At 38.8% G+C, this 22,157-nt stretch overlaps 1 protein-coding gene across 17 annotated transcripts in view; it reads left to right on the top strand.

Annotated features, from left to right (window-relative positions):
* Positions 1-22,157, top strand: part of NUCB2 (nucleobindin 2) — a 56,883-nt gene that overhangs the window by 17,316 nt on the left and 17,410 nt on the right. For all 17 annotated transcript variants that reach the window (XM_065528437.2, XM_065528435.2, XM_045371547.3 and 14 more), the window contains 8 exons: positions 1,853-1,996; positions 2,633-2,740; positions 8,292-8,418; positions 16,515-16,618; positions 17,783-17,968; positions 18,153-18,243; positions 18,833-18,891; positions 18,987-19,079. In XM_065528437.2, coding sequence (XP_065384509.1) covers positions 1,853-1,996; positions 2,633-2,740; positions 8,292-8,418; positions 16,515-16,618; positions 17,783-17,968; positions 18,153-18,243; positions 18,833-18,891; positions 18,987-19,079 — 912 coding nt within the window. The remainder of the gene's footprint in view (positions 1-1,852; positions 1,997-2,632; positions 2,741-8,291; positions 8,419-16,514; positions 16,619-17,782; positions 17,969-18,152; positions 18,244-18,832; positions 18,892-18,986; positions 19,080-22,157) is intronic.

Here is a 22,157-nt window from a genome sequence, read left to right as displayed (position 1 = left end):
TAAAAGGCAGACACAAAAGGCTACATATTGCATAATTCCATTTATATGAAATGACCAAAATAAGCAAATCTATACAGCTAGAAAGTAAATTAGTGGTTGCCAGGGGATGGGAAAAAAGGGTAACAGTGAGTGACTGCTAATGGTTATAGGGTTTCTTTTTGAGATGATGAAAATGTTTTAAAATTAGATAGTAGAGATGGTTGCACAGCCTTTTGAATATTCTAGAAAACACTGAATAGTATAATTTAAAACATTTTATGGCTTATGAGTTATATCTCAAAAAACCCAAAATGCACACCTATGTATGTGTGGACATGAAGCATGAATGAGGAATAAACCTTTTTTGTTACTACAAGTATTTGTGGGGAAGAGGAGGTGATTCATAGTGAGGTGACATTCTGTGAAGTATACTACCCTATTAGAGATTCTAGTATCCTAGAGAAGAGTGGATCTCAGGTTTTATTATACATAGGAACCCCCTGGACCCCCCTGTTTGTTAAAACAGGTTCCTGGCCCCCACCCCAGAGGTTTTGGGTACAGCCTGAGAATTTGCATTTCTGATGTGCTTTCAGATGATCTGATTTTGTAAGATTGAGAACTAAACTTTGGGTAGCATCTTTATAGATTAGACATATCCTATACTTAAATGGGTGAATTTTATGACATGTGAAGTATATCTCAATAAAGATGCTTAAAAAAATGGGTATAAAGATAGTAAAATGTAAGGCCGGGCGCGGTGGCTCAAGCCTGTAATCCCAGCACTTTGGGAGGCCGAGGCGGGCGGATCACAAGGTCAGGAGATCGAGACCACAGTGAAACCCCGTCTCTACTAAAAATACAAAAAATTAGCCGGGTGCGGTGGCGGGCGCCTGTAGTCCTAGCTACTCAGGAGGCTGAGGCAGGAGAATGGCGTGAACCCAGGAGGCGGAGCTTGCAGTGAGCCGAGATCGCGCCACTGCACTCCAGCCTGGGCAACAGCGTGAGACTCCGTCTCAAAAAAAAAAAAAAGATAGTAAAATGTGAGTTTTAGTGGTTTGTTAATGGCAAGACAATGCTCTGTAAGGGAATTGGTTTAATAATTAATTTCTTCATTTGTAAAATGTGTCACTCTCCTGTGTATGTGCCATCTAGGGCTGTGGTGAAAATGGGGTTATGTGTTCTTTTCCAAATGGTATTTTGTGGGTAAAATGTGTTGCCTTTAAAAAAAAAAAAAAAAAAAAAAAAAGGCCATGGCTACATTGAAGCTTTTGTAATTAACCAAATGTTTTCTTATAGTGTAAAAACAGTATAGGCAGGGTGCAGTGGCTCATGCCTGTAATCTTAGCACGTTGGGAGGCCGAGGCGGGTGGATCACCTGAGGTCGGGAGTTCGAGACCATTCCTGACCAACATGGAGAAACCCCCGTCTCTACTAAAAATACAAAATTAGCCAGGCGTGATAGTGCATGCCTGTAATCCCAGCTGCTCGGGAGGCTGAGGCAGGAGAATCCCTTGAACCCAGGAGGCGGAGGTTGTGGTGAGCCGAGATCATACCGTTACACTCCAGCCTGGGCAACAAGCGCGAACTCCATCTCAAACAAACAAACAAACAAACAAAAAACAGTATAAACTTTAAAATATTGTATTCTGTCTTTTTAATTTTGGCTACAAAAACATTTCACCCTTGATTTTCTTTAGTGATTTATTTTAAGCATTAATTTTGACAAGTTATAATCTATTTTTTCCCTTTCCTATGATTTTTTTGTTTTATTAAACCTCTTGAGATTAAATATATGATTGTGACATTTGGAATGCTTGTATATAGTGTTAAAACATCTTTTCATGACTTTACCATAATTATTTCTTTATTTCAGATGAGGTGGAGGACCATCCTGCTACAGTATTGCTTTCTCTTGATTACATGTCTACTTACTGCTCTTGAAGCTGTGCCTATAGACATAGACAAGACAAAAGTACAAAATATTCACCCTGTGGAAAGTGCAAAGATAGAACCACCAGTAAGTGAAATGAAGTGAAATAGGAGGAATTATAATTAGATGAAATGAATTATAATTATAACTAAATGAGGTAAAATGAGGTGAAATTATAATTAAATGAAATGGGAGGAATTATAATGAAAATATTGGTAATATTTATGACTTATAAAATTGTACACTTGGAAACTATTTCTGAAATAGCAGTGAAAAGAGTATTGGACAAGCATATGCTGCTTACCCTTAGACAGTATTTATTTAATATAGTTAGTATATTAAATAGGAGAATTAGTTGTAATACATTTCTGACACAGAGCTAACTAGCCAATAAAACACTGTATTATATTCAAAGCAGAGACAGATAACAATGGGGAGAAACCAAAATGGTAAAATCTTCATTGTCTGAACCATATAGAAAATCTACTGGACTACAGAGTGTCGTAAAAAAGAAAAATCTACCTTTATGTAACAATAAAAGATGATATTGGTTCTGATATAAAACTATTTATTTCAGAAATACAGCTTTTTCACTTTGTTGAAACTATCATAGTAAGTGTGTCTCAATGCCATTTGCTAGAAATTGTTTCTCAGGATTGACCTCTTTAGATTCAAACAAGGAAAAACCTGCAGAAGCATTACTGTTGGTTTCTTAATTTGAAGGATACTGGACTTTATTATGATGAATATCTCAAGCAAGTGATTGATGTGCTGGAAACAGATAAACACTTCAGAGAAAAGCTCCAGAAAGCAGATATAGAGGAAATAAAGGTAAATGCAATTAAATAATATATACATATATGTGTCTTAATTTACAATTTTTTTAGAGATGAGGTCTCACCGTATAACCCAGGCTGGCCTTGAGTTCCTGGGCTCTAGCTGTCCTCCCACCTCAGTCTCTCCAGTTGTTGGGACTACAGGCGCATGCCACCACGCTCGGCTTAAATATTTAACAAACATTTGCACATGCCAGACACTGAGCTAAGTACTAGAAATACAAAGATGAGATTTATTCCCAGCCCTTAAGGAACCCTCAAGGGAAAATCATATCCAGAAATAGATTATAAGATGGATTATATGATGAGTATTTAATCTAGAAATACAGATGACAGACACATAATCTAATATGAAGCAGTGGGGTGAGGTGGGAAGTTATTCTTCCTGATAGAGATTATGCTAGAGCTTAAAGATGTAGTGAGAAAAGTAGAGGGACTGGGAGGCATCCCAGACAAAGGTGCAATGGTACAGAGGCAAGAGGTATACGGGAAACTGGAAGCAGTAACTGTGGCTAGACCCCAGAGTGGGAAATGGAGGCCTGAGTGGCCAAAAGATGAGGTTTGGGAAGAGTCACAACCTCAATGACAGAGGGCCTGTATATCATGTTAAGGGGTTTGGGTCATTATCTGAGAACAGCAGGAAGTTATTCAAAAGTTTGGAATAGGCGAGGTTCTGGTGTTTTAATCAGGTCCAGATTAATAGAAGAAATAATGGGCTATGTATTATATCAATCAGAGAGGTTTAACCATTTGACTCTGTCCTAAGTACCCTATTTGACATAATTCTAGCCATAGTGAGCTCTTTGGTACTCATAATAAGAAAGGGGGTTGTAGAGATCTGACATGAGAGATTCTTGTAAAGTCTTTCCTTAAAAGGAAATGAATCAGCTTAGCTGGGTTTATCTTAGACTCAGTGAGTAAAAAAAATCCAGTTAATTTTAAAATTTCAATGTCTCCTAAGATAATTTTGTTTGCTTATGTTACCTTTATTTATTTAATTTTTACTTTCTTAAAAACTTACGTTGCCTTTTTTCTAGAATCAGAATAAGAGAATTGTGTTTGAAAGACTCATTCTGGGTCAAACAAACCTTTTATTTTAGTTTCTGATCTTGGTGTGAACTTCTTTGAAAGACTGACTCCCGTTAGGTTGTGGTGTCTATCAGCGCTCAGGTGTGGCATTTAGTTCACAGCTCTCCTCTTTGAAGTTGTGAACTTTTCTGGGGAAAAGGTAATAGTGTTATGCTAATAGTTCCCCGGAATTGTCTATGAGGATAACCTTACTCTTCTTCTCAAGGATTAATTCGATATGTGGAACAAGTTTCCTATGCTGAATATATCTGATGTAGAACTCTTAATGTCTTTGTATCAGGAGTAAGAGCATTATTTGGGGTAACATAGAAAATGTGGATCGTGGGAGATACTACATAGAGATATTCAGGCAAAGAAGAAAATATGCTTCCTAGATTGGTGCAGGGAATATTTTTATAACTCTCTTCCTTTCACATTCAATTCCTGTTTCTGTGAAGGGTTAGGGGGAACCAAAATGAAGTTAAACAGTTACACAATAAAAAAGAAATGAGGGGCTGGGTGCAGTGGCTCAAGCCTGTAATCTCAGCAGTTTGGGAGGCTGAGGCAGGTGGATCTTGAGGTCAGGAGTTCAAGACTAACCTGACCAAGATGATAAAACCCTGTCTCCACTAAAAATAGAAAAATTAGCCGGGTGTGGTGGCACGCACCTGTAATTCCCAGCCACTCGGGAGGCTGAGGCAGGAGAATTGCTTGAACCTGGGCAGCAGAGGTTGCAGTGAGCCAAGATTGTGCCACTGCACTCCAGCCTGGGCAATAGAGTGAGACTTTGTCTTTAAAAATAAATAAATAAATAAATAAATAATAAAAGAGGGGCGGGCGCAGTAGTCCACACCTGTAATCCCAGTAGTTTGGGAGACTGAAGCAGGAGGATGGCTTCTAGCCAGTGGTTTGAGACCAGCCAGAGCAACATAGCGAGACCCTGTCATTACAAAAAATTAAAATTTAAAATTAATTTAATTAAAAATTAAATTAAAAATTATCCTTCAAATTAAAAAAAAAAATTGTCTGAGGCCAGGCACAGTGGCTCACACTTGTAATCCCAGCAGTTTGAGAAGCCAAGGTGGGAGAATCGCTTGATCCCAGAAGTTCAAGACCAGCCTAGGCAATATAGTGAAACCCCTAGCTCTACCAAAAATATAAAAAATTAGCTGGATGTGGTGATGTGTGCCTGTAGTCCCAGCTGCTCAGAAAGCTGAGGTGGGAGGATCACTTGAGCCCAGGAGTTTGAGGTTGCAGTGAGCCATGATTATATGACTGCTCTAGCCTGTATGACAGAGAGTGAGACCTCATCTCTTACAAAACAAATAAAAAATGAGTAAAACTAGACAATAAAACCCAAACCAGTAGAATCATCACAAATAACCAAGAAAAACTCTCGTTTCATAAAAAAATGAAGGAAAAAAGTTAGAATTTTCTCTTTCCTTTTTTTTTTTGGGACAAGGTCTCACTCTGTCACCCAGGCTGGAGTACAGTGACACAATCTTGGCTCACTGCTACCTCTGCCTCCTAGACTCAAGCGATCCTCCCACCTCAGCCTCCCAAGTAGCTGGGACTACAGGTGTGGGCCACGTTGTCTGGCTAATTTTTGTATTTTTAGTAGAGATAGGAGTTTTGTATTTTTAGTAGAGATGTTGTCCAGGCTGGTCTCAAACTCCTGACCTCAAATGATCCCCCTGCCTTGGCCTCCCAAAGTGCTGGGATTACAGGCATGAGCCTCCGTGCCTGGCTTCTCTTTCCTTTTCAGCTAAGCATTTTGAAAGGAAAATCATATTACATTTCTTCACTTCCCAAACATTCCCTAACTGGAAAGGTTATGGTACTGCCCTCACTGTTCCACTGAATATACCTTCATGGAGGGCATCCGTGACTTCTTAATTGCCAAATCTAGTGAACATCCTAACACCTTTGATTCCTCATTCTACCAGACTCCTTTATTTATCTCAATAGTTTTTAGATTTCAGGGTTTGTTAAAACATATTTCTGGTTCCTACCTTCAGGGTGTCCAATTCAGTAACTCTAGGGCCCGCATTTCTGAAGTTCCCTGGTGATGCTGCTCCAGTTGGGGACTACATTTTGACAACCATTGTTTTATCTAATAATAATGACTATTCTCTCCTTGAAATATACTGCTCTTTTTGATTCTGTAACAGTATATTCTCCTAGTTTTCCTACTAATCACTCATCTATGAAGAAAGCAATCAAAGGGGACCTAAAAAAGATAAATTTTGAAAAGCTTTTATATATGGAATGACTAATGCTTATAGAGGCCAACTGACTTTTAATTTAAATGTTCTTTTTAGCCCTAATGGTGCTGACCAACTTAACTTTTTTAAAAAATAAGAAGCCGGGTGCAGTGGCTCCCGGGAATCCCAGCACTCTGGGAGGCTGAGGTGGGTGGATTGCTTGAGCTCAGAAGTTCGAGACCAGCCTGGGCAACATGGCAAAACCCTGTTTTCTACAAAAAATACAAAAATTAATCAGGCATGGTGGCATGCATCTGTAATCCTAGCTACTCGGGAGGTTGAGGTGGGAGGACTGCTTGAGCCTGGGAGATTGAGGCTGCAGTGAGCCATGATCATGCTACTGCACTCCAGCCTGGGTGACAGACTGGACCCCATCTCATAAAATAAAATAAAATAAATAAATAAATAAATAAATACTTTGTTGACATGTAATTCATATACCATAAAATTTATCTTTTTAAAGCATAAAATTCAGTGTCTTTTTGTCTGTTTTTTTGTTTTATTTTGTTTTGTTCTGAGATGGACTCTTGCTCTGTCACCCAGACTGGAGTGCAGTGGCATTATCTCAGCTCACTACAACCTCCACCTCGCCGGCTGAAACGATTCTCCTGTCTCAGCCTCCTGAGTAGCTGGGACTACAGGCATGTGCCACCACACCTGGCTAATTTTTGTATTTTTAGTAGAAATGGGTTTTCACCATGTTGGCCAGGCTGGTCTCAAACTCCAGCGCTTTAACGATCCATCTACCTCAGCCTCCCAAAGTGCTGGGATAACAGGTGGGAGCTACCGCACCCTGCCATTTCAGTAGTTTTTTAATATACCCGCAGAGTCATGCAATCATCACCACTATCTAATTTTAGAATATTTTCATTGTCCCCAAAATAAACTGTGTGCCCATTAAGCTGTAACTCCTAATTGCGCCCCTTTCCCCAACCACAATAAATCTACTGTTCATCTCTGTGGATTTGCCTGTTCCGGACATTGCGTATACATGGACTCATAGAATAAATGGTTTGTTGTGTCTGGTTTCTCTCATTTAGCATAATGTTTTACAGGTTCATTCATGTTGTAGCATGTGTCAGGATTTTATACTTTTTTATGGCCAAACAACATACCATTGTATTGGTATACTGTATTTTGTTTATCCATTCATTATTGATATTGACATTTAGGTTTCTGCTTTTTTGGACTAGTATGAATATGCAGCTATGAATATTATGTTTAAGTTATTGTGTTAACATGTTCTTTTAATTATATATCTAGGAATGGAATTGTTGGGTCATGGTAACTCTATGTTTAACTTTTTGAGGAACTGCCAACTGTTTTGAAGTGGCTATACCATTTTACAATTTAACCTTTTGAGTTTCTGCTTTGTGCTTTAATGATGCTTTTCTAAATTACATGGTTTTTCAGACATCTGGATTTTAGAGTTAAAGCTAATCTTTTTTTTTTTTTTTTTTTTTTTGAGATGGAGTTTCACTCTCGTTGCCCAGGGTGGAGCGCAATGGCATGATCTTGGCTGACTGTAACCTCCGCCTCCTGGGTTCAAGCGATTCTCCTGCTTCAGCCTCCCGAGTAGCTGGGATTATATGCATGGGTCATCACACTCGGCTAATTTTTGTATTTTTAGTAAAGACGGGGTTTTACCATGTTGGCCAGGCTGGTCTCAAACTCCTGACCTCAGGTGATCCGCCTGCCTTGGCCTCCCAAAGTGCTGGGATTACAGGCATGAGCCACCGCACGTAGCCTTTTTTTTTTTTTTCTTTGCGACAGATTCTCGCTCTTGTTGCCCAGACTGGAGTGCAGTGGCGCAATCTTGGCTCACTGCAACCTCTGCCTCCTGGGTTCAAGTGAATCTTCTGTCCCAGCCTCCTAAGTAGCTGAGATTGACAGGCGTGTGCCATCATGCCCAGCTAATTTTTGTGTTTTTGGTAGAGACGGTATTTCGCCAGGTTGGCTAGGCTGGTCTCGAACTCCTGACCTCAGGTGATCGCCCACCTCAGCCTCCCAAAGTGCTGGGATTACAGGTGTAAGCCACCATGCCCAGCCCTAAAGCTAATATCTTTTGAAAGAAATTCTTTTTATAATATTAAATGTATCTAAATTAGTCAAAAGTATTTATCACTAATGTATTTTAACCCTGTTTTTAAGCTGTTGCATTTGTCTAAAAATGAAATGTAATAGATAAAACTAATTTATTAATTTTGTTAACAGAGTGGGAGGCTAAGCAAAGAACTGGATTTAGTAAGTCACCATGTGAGGACAAAACTTGATGAACTGAAAAGGCAAGAAGTAGGAAGGTTAAGAATGTTAATTAAAGCTAAGTTGGATTCCCTTCAAGGTAAGTGCTAAACAAAAGGTAGGAATATATATATTTTTCTTTTTTCCTTTTGAAACAGCATTTTGCCCTGTTGCTCAGGCTGGAGTGCAGTGGCACAATCACAGTTCACTACAGCCTTGACCACCTGGGCTCAAGTGATGCTCCTATCTCAACCTCCTGAGTAGCTGAGACCACAGATGTATGCCACCATGCCTGGCTACATTTTTTTGTTAGTTAGAGAGACAGGGTCTCGCTATGTTGCCTGAGCTGGTCCTGAACTCCTGGGCTCAAGCGATCTTCCTACCTTGACCAAAGAGCTGGGATTACAGGCATGAGCCAGCAGGCCTGGCTAGAAAATTTTAGTATTTGGTTGTTGAGGTCAGTTTATATTAGTACGTGCCATCTATGTTCTTCTAGTCAAAATTTTGTTAGTATTGATTTGGCTTCTCTTAATTTTTGGAATTTAATGTTTTGAATAGATAATACATTTTATATCATTCAAAAATCAATGTAATTAGCCATAATTATAGCAATGAAAAGGAAGAATGAAAAGTAATGAATTAAACAACTGGTTTAAAGGAGGAAAAATAATATCAAAGGAAACCAAAAGAAAGCAGAGAAAGAAAATCTAATTAGAAGAATTTTCATACATGGAATAGAAAATTTTTCAGAGATCTAGCCCCAGAAAAAAACACAGGATCCAGACCATTTCTTTTCTTTATTTTTTTAAATAAAATCTTTTAGGAGACGAGATCTTCCTCTGTCACCCAGGCTGGAGTGCAGGGGCATGATCATAGCTCACTGCAGCCTTGAACTCCTAGGGCTCAGGTAGTCCTCCCACCTCAGCCTCCCAAGTAGCTAGGAGTACAGGCCTGCACCACCATGCCCTGCTAATTGTTTTTTTAATTACGTTTTTTAGAGATATGGTCTCGCTGTGTTGCCCAGGCTGGTCTCAAACTTCCGGCCTCAAATAATCCTGAGTTACTGGGATTACATATGCAAGCCACCATGTCTGGCTCTCAGAATAAGATAGTTTCATTAAGGAAACTATCTGTCTACTCTTTAATGATTTGAGTGATTCTGTCAAACCATTAAAGAGCAGGTTGTCAATTCTATTTAATCTATTCTAGAGAATATAAAAAGACGGAAAGCTTCCACATTCTTGCTATATATTGATACCAAAATCAAAATTATTATGTCTCTAAAGAATACTATCTCATAACAGTTGAATTTATTTCAGGAATATAAGATTGACTTAATATTAGGAAATCTAATATTATAAATCATCATATAAATAGTCCTAAGGAGAAAAAAATCTTTAAAATTTTGATGTATCAAAAAAAGTCATAAAGTCAAAGGACAAATGATAAATTGGAACAAATATTAGAATTCTTATTCTTTTAGACTATGAGAAGATTAAATACCTATGAAATAGAATTTCCGAAATGCAAGGATATCTTACAGTTATCTTGCTGGGCATGATGGCTGACGCCTCTAATCCCAGCACTTTGGGAGGCCGAGGCGGGTGGATCACCTGAGATCAGGAGATTGAGACCAGCCTGGCCAACATGGTGAAACCTCATCTCTACTAAATATACAAAAATCAACTGGGTGTGGTGGCACGTGCCTGTAATCCCAGCTACTCAGGAGGCTGAGGCAGGAGAGTCTCTTCAGCCCAGGAGGCAGAGGTTGTAGTGAACTGAGATCACGTCACTGTACTCCAGCCTGGGTGACAGAGCAAGACTGTCTCAAAAAAAAAGAAAAAAAAAAGTTATAAGTCATATGGCTGTCTCCATGGATGCAGAAAATCCATTTGACAAAATTGAACACCAATTCATAATCTAAAGTAATAAAGTACTAATTAATAGATAACTTCTGTAACACAATCAGCTATATCTAACTCAGTTACATCATACTTAGTGGGGAAGCACAAGTATGTATCCTGACTGAAATTAGAAACAAGACAGTGTTGTCCACTGTAACCACCACTAAATAACATTGCTTTGGAGGTACAAGCCAAAATTTTTTTTTAATTTTTAAATTTTTATTGTATTTTTTATGTTTTTTTAAGACGGAGTCTCAGTCACCCAGGCTGGAGCATGCAGTGGCATAGTCTCAGCTCACTGCAACCTCCGCCTCCTGGGTTCAAGGGATTCTCCTGCCTCAGCCTCCTGAGTAGTTGGGATTACAGTCACCTGCCACCACTCCCGGCTAATTTTTTATTTTTAGTAGAGGCAGTGTTTCACCATGTTGGTCAGGCTGGTCTTGAACTCCTGACCTGAGGTGATCCACCCGCCTCGGCCTCCCAAAATGCTGGGATTACAGGCGTTAGCCACCATGCCTGACCTAGCCAAAACATTTATACAAATAAAAAGAATCTGGAGGTAAAGTAATTGGAAAGGAGGTGATAAAACCATCTTTTTTCACAGATGATATGATGTTTATATATATGTGGAACACCGAAAATAATTAATGGAAACATTCACTATAAACAATAGGAAAATTGAGCCCCTCAATAGGAAAATAATAGTCAACTTAATCTGTAGAAATCAATATTTTCCATATGTACATAACAGCCAGTTAGAACATAGAATGGAAGAAGAGGACTCCATTTACAATAGCAACAGAGATAAAATGTCCAGAATAAACCTATTCAGAAATGTGCAAAACTGACAGACAAAAACTTTAAAATATTCATGAAGGATGCAAAAGTAGACTTGAACAAGTGGGAGGACACAATTGCTTTTTGAGGCAAAGACTCAATGTTATAAACATGTCAATTTTCTCTAGATTAATGTATAATTTAAACACAATCCAACTAAAAATATATACATTATTTTTCTGGCACTAGCCAAGTGAATTTTTTAAAGTGCATGTGAAAAAGGACATGAGTAGGCCAGGCATGGTGGCTCACGCCTGTAATCCCAGCACTTTGGGAAGCCAAGGTGGGCGGATCATCTGATGTCAGGAGTTCAAGACCAGTCTGGCCAACATGGCGAAACCCTGTCTCTACTAAAAATACAAACATTAGCTGGGCGTGGTAGCACATGCCTATAATCCCAGCTACTCAGGAGGCTGAGGCAGGAGAATCACTTGAACCTGGGAAGCAGAGGTTGCAGTGAACCAAGATCACGCTATTGCACTCCAGCCTGGGTGACAGAGTGAGACTCTGTCTCAAAAAAAAAAAAAAAGAAAAAAGAAAAAGGACACAAGTAAGAAAACTTAGATACCTCTGAAAAAGAACAGTGAAGGACTAGATATTAGAAATCGAATCTTTAATATCTATTAAATCTTTAATATTAAATATTAAATTATGTCACTAAGCCTCAGTCATTAAAACTGTATGGCTTAGGCAGAAAAGTAGAATGATCAGTGAAACATAATAGACATTGCAGAAGTAGAGTTAAATACACAATATAATTTAGTTTAATATAAAGGTGGCATCTTATTATTAGTGGGATAAAGATAGGTTTTTATTTTTATTATTATTAATTTATTTTTTTTAGACAGGTCTCACTCTTGCCCAGGTTGGAGTACAGTGGTGCAATCATAGCTCGTTGCACCCTCAGACTCCTGGGCTCAAGAGATTCTCACACTTCAGCCTCCTGAGTAGCTATGACTACAGGAGTGTGCCACCATGCCTGGCTAATTTATTTTTTATTAATTAATTTTTTTGTAGAGACAGGGTCTCACTGTGTTCTCCAGGCTGGTTTGAGGGAACTCCTGGCCTCAAATGATCCTCCTGCCTTGGCCTCCTAAAGTGCAGGAATTATAGGTGTAAGCCACCACACCCAACAAATTTTTAACTAAGTAGTCTTGGTATAACTTGCTAGCCATTTGGACAAAGGTATAGTTAAAGCCATATCTCTTATAATGCTTTATCAGAATAATTGTAAATGAATTAAAGATTTAAATGTAGAAAATAAAATCACAAAAGTACTATGTGACAGCATAGGTGAATTTCCTGTATTACCTTGGAATGAACTTTCTAATTATGAGTCAAAATCAAGGAGTATATTTAGCCAGTGGGAGATCTTTCAAGCTTGTTCATACATCCTTGTGATATCCTCCCATAGGTTGGTTATCTGGGTGGTTTGTTGTCATTAATAAACATCTGAACGTTTAACTCTTGGAATAGTAGTTCTAAAACTTCAGATTGCATGCATGAGAATCTCCAAGAAATCTTTTTAGAAATATAGATTGCTAGATCTCACCTCCAGAGATTCTGGCTCTGGGAAAGAGTGTAGTAATCTACATTTTAAACGTATAATCTTAGAAAACAAATGCCAAATACTCATCATCCTGAAATTAAGGATATCAGTGAGAAGTAAATTGAATCATGCCATGCTACTTGGGGTACTTAGGCATGCACAGTAATTCCATACTTGAAGCCAGGCCTAAGATGTGTGGAGATTTCTATCCCCGGGACAACTTCCATCCCCTCAGTCTTAACAGTATCCTCTTCATTCCAAGATGGGTACTGAATTTCATTGCATAAAGAAAACAGTCTAGGCTGGGCATGGTGTCTCATGCCTGTAATCCCAGCACTTTAGGAGGCTGAGGTGGGTGGATCACCTGAGGTCAGGAGTTTGAGACCAGCCTGGTCAATGTGGCGAAACCCTATCTCTACTAGAAATACAAAAAATAGCCAGGTGTGGTGGCATGTGCCTGTAGTCCCAGCTACTTGGGAGACTGAGGAAGGCGAATTGCGTGAACCCAGGAGACGGAGGTTGCAGTGAGCCGAGATCATGCCACTGTGCCCCAACCTGGGTGACAGAGTGAGACTCTGTCTCAAAAAAAAAAAAAGAAAGAAAACAGTCTGATGTAACTTAGAAACTAAGGAATATTTTCTCATTGGTTCAGTATGAATTGAAATATCTGATACTTTGAGGAAGGGCTTACATAGTCTTAATTTTAGGGAGGGGGTAATTTTTAAAGTAGGCAGTTTTTTTTTTTTTTTTTCTTTTTATTGAGATGGAGTCTGGCTGTGTTGCCCAGGCTGGTCTTGAACTCCTGGGCTCAAGCGATCCACTTGTCTCAGGCTCTGAAAGTGCTGGGTTTACAGGCATGAGCTACCATGCTTGGCCCATTCACGTGGTTCAAATGTAGAAAATATAGAGCAAAAATCTACCTGATACTTTTGTATTCTGTCAGTTCCCAATGTCCCCTAGCACCATCCTTCTTGGGTTTATCTATTTATTTATTTTTAAGTTACATTGAGATGAGGTTTTGCTGTGTTGTCCAGGCTGGTCTTGAACTCCTGTTCCTGGTCTCAAGTGATCCTCCTGCCTCAGCCTCCCAAAGTGCTGGGATTATAGGCATGAGCCACTGTGCCTGACTCTTGAGTTTCTTTATTTGTATATAAGCAAATACAAATAAAATTTTTTTATTGTCCCTCTCTTTTTATGCAAAAGGAAATACACATTTTTGTACATTGTTTTTCTTTTAATAATATATTTTGAATATCTTTCTGTATTAGTACATAGAGACCACCTCTCTCTCTCTCTTTTTTTTTTTTACAGCTGCATAGAACTCCATTATATGGATATACTATAATTTATTTAGCCAGGCCCCTGTCAATTGACATTTAGGTTATTTCTAGTGAACTATCTTGTATATATGTCACTGTGTATCCATATAAGATTATCTGTAGGATAATTTCCCCACAGTGGAATTGCCAAATCAAATTATATATATTTGTAATTTTGATAGATATTGCCACATTTGCCTCCCTAGAGGTTGTATCAATACATATATCCACCAGCAATAATTCCTCACAACCTTACTAATGGCATGTGTCATCAAACTTTAGGAGTTTTCCATTCTGTTAGATAGTATAACAGTGCAGTTTTAATATATATTTATCTTATTTTGAGGGAGGTTAAGGGTCTTTTTATATATTTCACTGTCTGGTCATATTTTTTTAGGGCTAAGTCTTAAAAAAACAAGTATTTTCTTCATAAGTAGAACTGCTAGTACAGTGCCATACTTAGAATTCAGTGAAAACTTGGTTGAACCAGATTTAGCAGTTCTTCACTTTCTGGCATAACAACATGTTCCAGGATCAACTCGTACCTACCCTGCCCCAGCTGTGGAATGAGCCATTTCTCTGAGGAGCACTGGTTTTTCTTAATAGGCAACTATATTTTAGATCAAGAGCTGGCACTAGGTGCGCTCCTTGCTACTGGAGTGTATTTTCTTGGCACCTTAATTGCACAGAGCTAGGAAACTTGCATGTCTATACACATATACACATATATACACACATCCATATTCATATACATGTGAAACATGTGCATATACATGTTAAATGTACATATTTTAGAAATGCTGAGTTCCCACAGATAATGCTAATTCCCATCGTATCTACCAATTTCTTTCTTGCCTTTCACCATTCCATATTTGTATATTCCTTCTTCCTAAGTGAGAGCTGATTTCCAACTTCGACAGTGTACCCATTTTGCTCAATTCTATAAGGGCTCATATTGTGTTGTTTCTGGTGAGCTGTCTTGTGTGTATATCCACTGTGTATCCATTACATGTGTCCACTATGTAATACAACTGAAACAATCCAGCATCACTTCACCCATTTCACTGTAGTAAATTGTAACTTGTTTTTTATTTTATTTTTTTATTTTTTTTTATTTTTATTTTTTTTTTTGAGACGGAGTCTCGCTCTGTCGCCCAGGCTGGAGTGCGGTGGTCGGATCTCAGCTCACTGCAAGCTCCGCCTCCCGGGTTTACGCCATTCTCCTGCCTCAGCCTCCCGAGTAGCTGGGACTACAGGCGCCCGCCACCTCGCCCGGCTAGTTTTCTTTTTGTATTTTTTAGTAGAGACGGGGTTTCACCGGGTTTGCCAGGATGGTCTCGATCTGCTGACCTCGTGATCCGCCTGTCTCGGCCTCCCAAAGTGCTGGGATTACAGGCTTGAGCCACCACGCCCGGCCCGTAACTTGTTTTTTAAAAGTTAAAAAAATTGATATTTCCTTAAAAATAAGTCATAATTAAAAGGAATTTACCTAAATTAGATTTTTATTGTTTCATAAGGGATCCATTGGAGCAATATACAAGGAATTCTTTCATGTAAGCTTTAGAGCAATTATTTTTAGAAATTCTACTTAAAACTTTGATAAGGACACTATATTAGAGTTTATCTAATTAAAAGCAAGATATTTAGTAGTTTTAAGATAATTAAAAAGGGTTTGTTATTAACTATGCTGATAGTCAAGTAGTCGTTTTAGATATAACATTAAAATATGCAAGGCCGGGCGCGGTGGCTCACGGCTGTAATCCTAGCACTTTGGGAGGCCGAGGCGGGCGGATCACGTAGTCAGGAGATTGAGACCATCCTGGCTAACATGGTGAAACCCTGTCTCTACTAAAAATACAAAAAATTAGCCGGGTGTGGTGGCAGGTGCCTGTAGTCCCAGCTGCTCGGGAGGCTGAGGCAGGAGAATGGCATGAACCCGGGAGGCGGAGCTTGCAGTGAGCAGAGATTGTGCCACTGCACTCTAGCCTGGGTGACAGAGCAAGACTCCATCATAAACAAATAAATAAATAAATAAAATATACATAAGGCCAGGCATGGTAATCCCAGGACTTTGAGAGGCTGAGGTGGGAGGATCACTTGAGGCCAGAAATTCAAGACCAGCCTGGGAAATACAGTGAGACCCTGTCTCTACCAAAAATTAAAAACAAGAAATTAGCCAGGCATAGTGGTGCACACCTGTTGTTCTAGCTACTTGGGAAGCTGAGGTGGGAGGATTGCTTGAGCCCAGGAGGTCAAGGATGCAGTGATCCATGATTGCACCGTTGCCCTCCAGCTTGGGTGACAGATCAGGACCATGTCTCAAAAAAAATAAAAAAAAAAAAAAATGAGAGAATTTTAAAAAATACACATATTAAATTGTATTCCACTCTAGGTTCAAGGACACTGCCTTTGACTAGAATAACATATGCAATATTCATAAAGTAAATATAAGCCTTTATTCTAAAACTTTGTATTTCCTCATAAAATCCTATAGGAATAAATATGAAATCTTTTTCTTATGTATAATTATTATAATTTTTCTAGCTTCTAGAAATTGATCATTTACAGTTTTCTCATTTTCTTTCAGATATAGGCATGGACCACCAAGCTCTTCTAAAACAATTTGATCACCTAAACCACCTGAATCCTGACAAGTTTGAATCCACAGATTTAGATATGCTAATCAAAGCGGTGAGAATAATTCCAAAAAGTTTTGTCTTTATTGTGCCTTTGAGGTTTTGTAATTTGATAAGTAAACCCAATGAAATGGAAATATAACTTTTATATATTCTGTTGAAGATCTTTAAAGGAAGGTAGCTTAACCCTTATTAATACAGATATTAATATGTACATACAGGTCTAAAATCCCTTATCCACAATTCCTAAATCCAAAAGCTGTAAAAACTGAAACCTGACCTGAATAAACCAACGACAGTAATACTATTTACAGTTTTTATTTTAACCTACTTAGTGTGAGTATTTATAGATTTTGCTTAAGAAATACTAGGCTGTTTGATTACAGATGCTACAGGGATATTCCATAATATGGCATATATGCCATATTCCCTTTCTTTAAGGTAGAAAATTCTGAAGCACATTTGGCCTCAGAGATTTTAGATAAGAGTTTGTGGACCTCTCATATTATGTGTGAATGGAATTAGTTGTAACCTGGCAAGTATTAGATTAGTTCAATGGTTAGAAGCTATTTAAGTTTTCTGTACTGTCTAGATTTGATATAGTTCCTTTCTTCTTTTTTTTTGAAATCAACTTATATACTACTTCCTTATGAGGAGTTTCTTAAAGTTGGGGCTAGCTTTGAACTTTTAGTTTATTTGAATACCTACATCTCTGGTAATAATAATAACGAAAATTGCCAGGCGTGGTGGCTCACGCCTGTAATCCCAGCACTTTGGGAGGCCAAGGCGGGCGGATCACCCAAGGTCAGCAGTTCAAGACCAGCCTGGCCAACATGGTGAAACCCTGTCTCTACTTAAAATACAAAAATTAGCCGGGGGTGGTGGCAAGTGCCTGTAATCCCAGCTACTCAAGGCCTCAGGAGGCTGAGGTGGGATAATCACTTGAACCAGGAGGCAGAGGTGGCAGTGAGCTGAAATCATGCCACTGCACTTCAGCCTGGGTGACGGGTGAAACTCTGTCTCAAAAAAAAAAAAAAAAAAAAAAAGAACTTGAAGAACTTGACTAAAATGAAATGGTAGAATTAAAAAAGAGGAGTCCAGTATGTTTTTGCTTTCCTGTACCACTTCTGTTCAAGAGTATGCTATATTCAAGAATGGCTTTATTTACATTTTTCAAATGCATGTTTTTATTTAACTTAAATGCATTATTGCATTTCAGGCAACAAGTGATCTGGAAAACTATGACAAGACTCGACATGAAGAATTTAAAAAATATGAAATGATGAAGGAACATGAAAGGAGAGAATATTTAAAAACATTGAATGAAGAAAAGAGAAAAGAAGAAGAGTCTAAATTTGAAGAAATGAAGAAAAAGCATGAAAATCACCCTAAAGTTAATCATCCAGTAAGGATTGTGACTTTATGAAACCATTTTTAGATAAAGATACTTCTTTGTATCAGCGGAATTTTATCGTGTTATTAGTACTGAAATCTTGATTCTTATGCAAAGTTCCTCAAATTTATATTTTGAGTCTGTACAGATAGATTATATTTTGTTTTGAGCAATTTTTTTTTAAATTGGTTCACAGGGAAGCAAAGATCAACTAAAAGAGGTATGGGAAGAGACTGATGGATTGGATCCTAATGACTTTGACCCCAAGACATTTTTCAAATTACATGGTAACAATTTGATACAAATATTAATATTTATATCTGCTGTTTGAAAAAATATTTACTTTCCTCTTAATTGATTTCTGCCAAGGTCTGCTATTGAGTTATCTAGTGAGAGTAAATGGTTAGAGTTTTTCTAGGGTAATATGATAGTCTTTGTTGCTCACCTGCAGTATAAAATTTTAGATCAGTAGCTGTGTCTTTATACTGGCTTTTACTGTTGAGTCATATGAATTATTGCAAAGTTCTCTGTAAACTGAAAACTGTATACTGTGACTAGCTAGGTTATATCTGATAGGCTTTATACTATAATATTACATTTTACTTCTACTCTCATAGAATATTGCTTTACTTTATATTTTTGGAAAACATGGTCAAGATATGCTTTCCTCACAAATGATTATGAGTTACAAATAAATATAGCATATTTATCAGTTGAGCTGATCTAAAGCTTCATGAAAAAGAAGAAATATTTTTCTGCATTCTATTGATGCTTCACATCAGTACTACTTTTGTAAACCTTTTATAAATCATTGTATTTTAATTATTTTCTAAGGTATTAAAATCTTTTTTTACATTTGTAACTTTTAAACTTTAGATGTTAATAGTGATGGATTCCTGGATGAGCAAGAATTAGAAGCCCTATTTACTAAAGAGGTAAATGAGTTTATTAAGTATTCAATGTTCTTGTTCTCTTTTTTTTTCTTGTTACTTTCTTTCCTTTCATGTTCATTTAAAATTTTTCTTTTTAGTTGGAGAAAGTATATGACCCTAAAAATGAAGAGGATGATATGGTAGAAATGGAAGAAGAAAGGCTTAGAATGAGGGAACATGTAATGAATGAGGTATGTTTTAAAAGTTTAAGATAATATATTATTTCTATATATTATTTAATTCTTGCAATAAATCTTACTTTAAGATGGAAAATATACAGAATTTATATTTAAATGGAGTTTGCGTTTTTGTTTGTTTGTTTGTTTTTTGTTTTTTTCTTGAGACAGAGTCTTGCTCTGTTGCCCAGGCTAGAGTGCAGTGGTGCAATCATGGCTCACTGCAGCCTCAACCTCCTGGGCTGAAGCAATTCTACCGTCTCAGCCTCCTGAGACTGAGGAGGGACCACCAGCTGGAGCCACCATGCCTGGCTAATTTTTTTTTTTTTTTTTGAGATGGAGTCTCACTCTGTCACCCACATTGGAGTGCAGTGGCATGATCTCGGCTTACTGCAACCTCCACCTCCCAGATTCAAGTGATTCTCCTGCCTCAGCTTCCTGAGTATCAGGGATTACAAGCACCCACCACCACACCTTTTTTTATTTTTTATTTTTAGTAGAGACAGGGTTTCCCCATGTTGGCCAGGCTGGTCTTGAACTCCTGACCTCAGGTGATCCATCCACCTTGGCCTCCCAAAGTGCTGGGATTATAGATGGGATTACAGGTGTGAGCCACCAGCCTTTTTTGTTTGTTTTTGAGACACAGTCTCACTCTTTCACCTAGGCTGGAGTGCCGTGGTGCGATCTTCGCTCACTGCAACCTCCGCCTCCCGAGTTCAAGTGATTCTTTTGCCTCAGCCTCCTGAGTAGCTGGGATTGCAGGCATGCACTACCACACCTGGCTGATTTTTGTATTTTTAGTAGAGATGGGGTTTCACTATGTTTGCCAGGCTGGTCCTGAACTCCTGACCTCAAGTGATCCACCCACCTCGCCTTCCCAAAGTGCTGGCTGGGGTTACAGGCATGAGCCCCCACACCAGGCCAAAATTTTTTTTTCTTTTAAGAGACGGTATGTCTTTTGCCATGTTGCCCAGGCTGCCAGCTAACTTTTTAATGTTTGGAGACACAAGGTCTTGCTATGTTGTCCAGGCTGAAGTTTGCATTTTTGATCCAGATTATTATACTAGATGCCTTTAGTATGAATAAAATAATTTGTAACTACTTTAAAATATTCTAAAAGATAAAGATGTTACTGCATATCAGGTATAAAACCTTTTTTTTGGGGCTGGGCATGATAGCTCACGCCTGTAATCCCAACACTTTGGGAGGCCATGGCAAGTGGATCACTTGAGGTCAGAAGCTCGAGACCAGCCTGGCAAACATGGTGAAACCCCGTGTCTACTAAAAATACAAAGATTAGCCGGGTGTGGTGCTGTATACCTATAATCCCAGCTACTTAGGAGGCTGAAGCATGAGAATCGCTTGAACCCAGCAGGCAGAGTTTGCGGTGAGCCAAGATTACACCACTGTACTCTAGCCTGGGTTACACAGCAAGACTTCATCTCAAAACCAAACCAAACCACTCCACACCACACCAAACCAAACCAAACCCTTTTTTCAGTACTGAAAAACAAAAACAAAAAACAACCTCTGGTTACTGCCTCATTTCTCTGTTTCTCTTCAAAGAGTTGTCTATTCTTCCTCTTCCTGTTAATTCTTCACCTTTCCTTTTCGTCTTAATCTGTGCTGTAGCCTCAATCATTCCATTTAAAAATCCTCCCACTGGATGACCTCTATCTTGTCAAGTCCAGTGGTCTCATCTTACTTGACCCCTTGGCAACATTTGATGCCTCCCTCTTTCTTGAAATGGTTTCTTCACTTTTGGGAAACCACACCTCCTCAATTTCTTCATACCCCACTCTCTCTTCTTTGCTGGCTCTTCTTCCTGTTTCCAAGTTCTACATGTTGCATTGCCCTGCTCCCATCCCTTGGCGGTGTTCTTCTTTCTAGCTTCATTCTTTCCTTAGGTGGTAGTGTGGAGTCCCATGTCTCTATATATGCTCTATATCTGCATGTATGCTGGTGAGTTCAATATTTTTATCTTCAGCTGTCTCCTTTCTCTGAGTTCCAGGGTTGTATCTGCTTGACAGTTCTCCTTGTGTTTAACTCACATCTTCTTCAAACCCAGATCTGTTCCTTCCTCAGCCTTTTTCATTTCAACAAATTAATCATAATTCGTCTAGTTGCTCAGGCTAAGTCATCCTTAACTTCTTTCCTCATATCCTGCATTTCCTCTGTTAAGTTCTATTTGACCTATCTTTCAAACAGATCCAGAATTTGACCACTTCCCCCTACTTCCACTACTATTTAATACCAATCAAGTCCAAGCAAGTCTCCTAACTGGCATCTCTGCTTCTGTTCCTTACCCCACTGCAGACACTTCTTTGTAAGTAGGCAGAATAAGCTCTTAAAAGCATAAATCAGGTCATGTGCTCTCTTGCTTAGGAATACTTCAATGGCTTGCAATTTCCCTTATAATATGATCCCAAATCCCTCCTATTTCCGAAAGATTCGTGACTTCATCCTTGCCTTGCTCTCTGTGACTCTCTCTCCTCTGGCCACACTGGCCTTCTGATGTTTACCTCTCATCAAGCTTGTTCCCATTTTAGAGCATTTGGACTTAATATTTCTTTTTTCTGGAATACTCCTTTTTAGATCATCACAAGGTCTTACTTCCACTGAGTCTGTGCTCAGATGTCCATGGTCCATCTAATGGCTACCCTCATTTAAATATTTGCCTTTCTTTGTAGTTCTTGCTCTGCCTCTCCTCCCTCTAAGCCAAAAACTCTGATATAGGCATCATATGCAGGGTAACTGAATCCCACTATTTTGCTTCAGTAACTTTCATCTGAATTTTTTTTTTTTTTTTTTTTTTTGAGACGGAGTCTGGCTCTGTCGCCCAGGCTGGAGTGCAGTGGCGCGATTTCGGCTCACTGCAAGCTCCGCCTCCCAGGTTCACGCCATTCTCCTGCCTCAGCCTCCCGAGTAGCTGGGACTACAGGTGCCCACAACCGCGCCCGGCTAATTTTTTTGTATTTTTAGTAGAGACGGGGTTTCACTGTGGTCTCGATCTCCTGACCTTGTGATCCGCCCGCCTCGGCCTCCCAAAGTGCTGGGATTACAGGCGTGAGCCACCGCGCCCGGCCTCATCTG

Source organism: Macaca fascicularis, chromosome 14 (assembly GCF_037993035.2).
Source record: "Macaca fascicularis isolate 582-1 chromosome 14, T2T-MFA8v1.1".
NCBI classification, from domain to species: Eukaryota; Metazoa; Chordata; class Mammalia; order Primates; family Cercopithecidae; genus Macaca; species Macaca fascicularis.
Note: the sequence above shows the minus strand (reverse complement) of the source record. Positions and strands in the feature narration are given on the sequence as shown.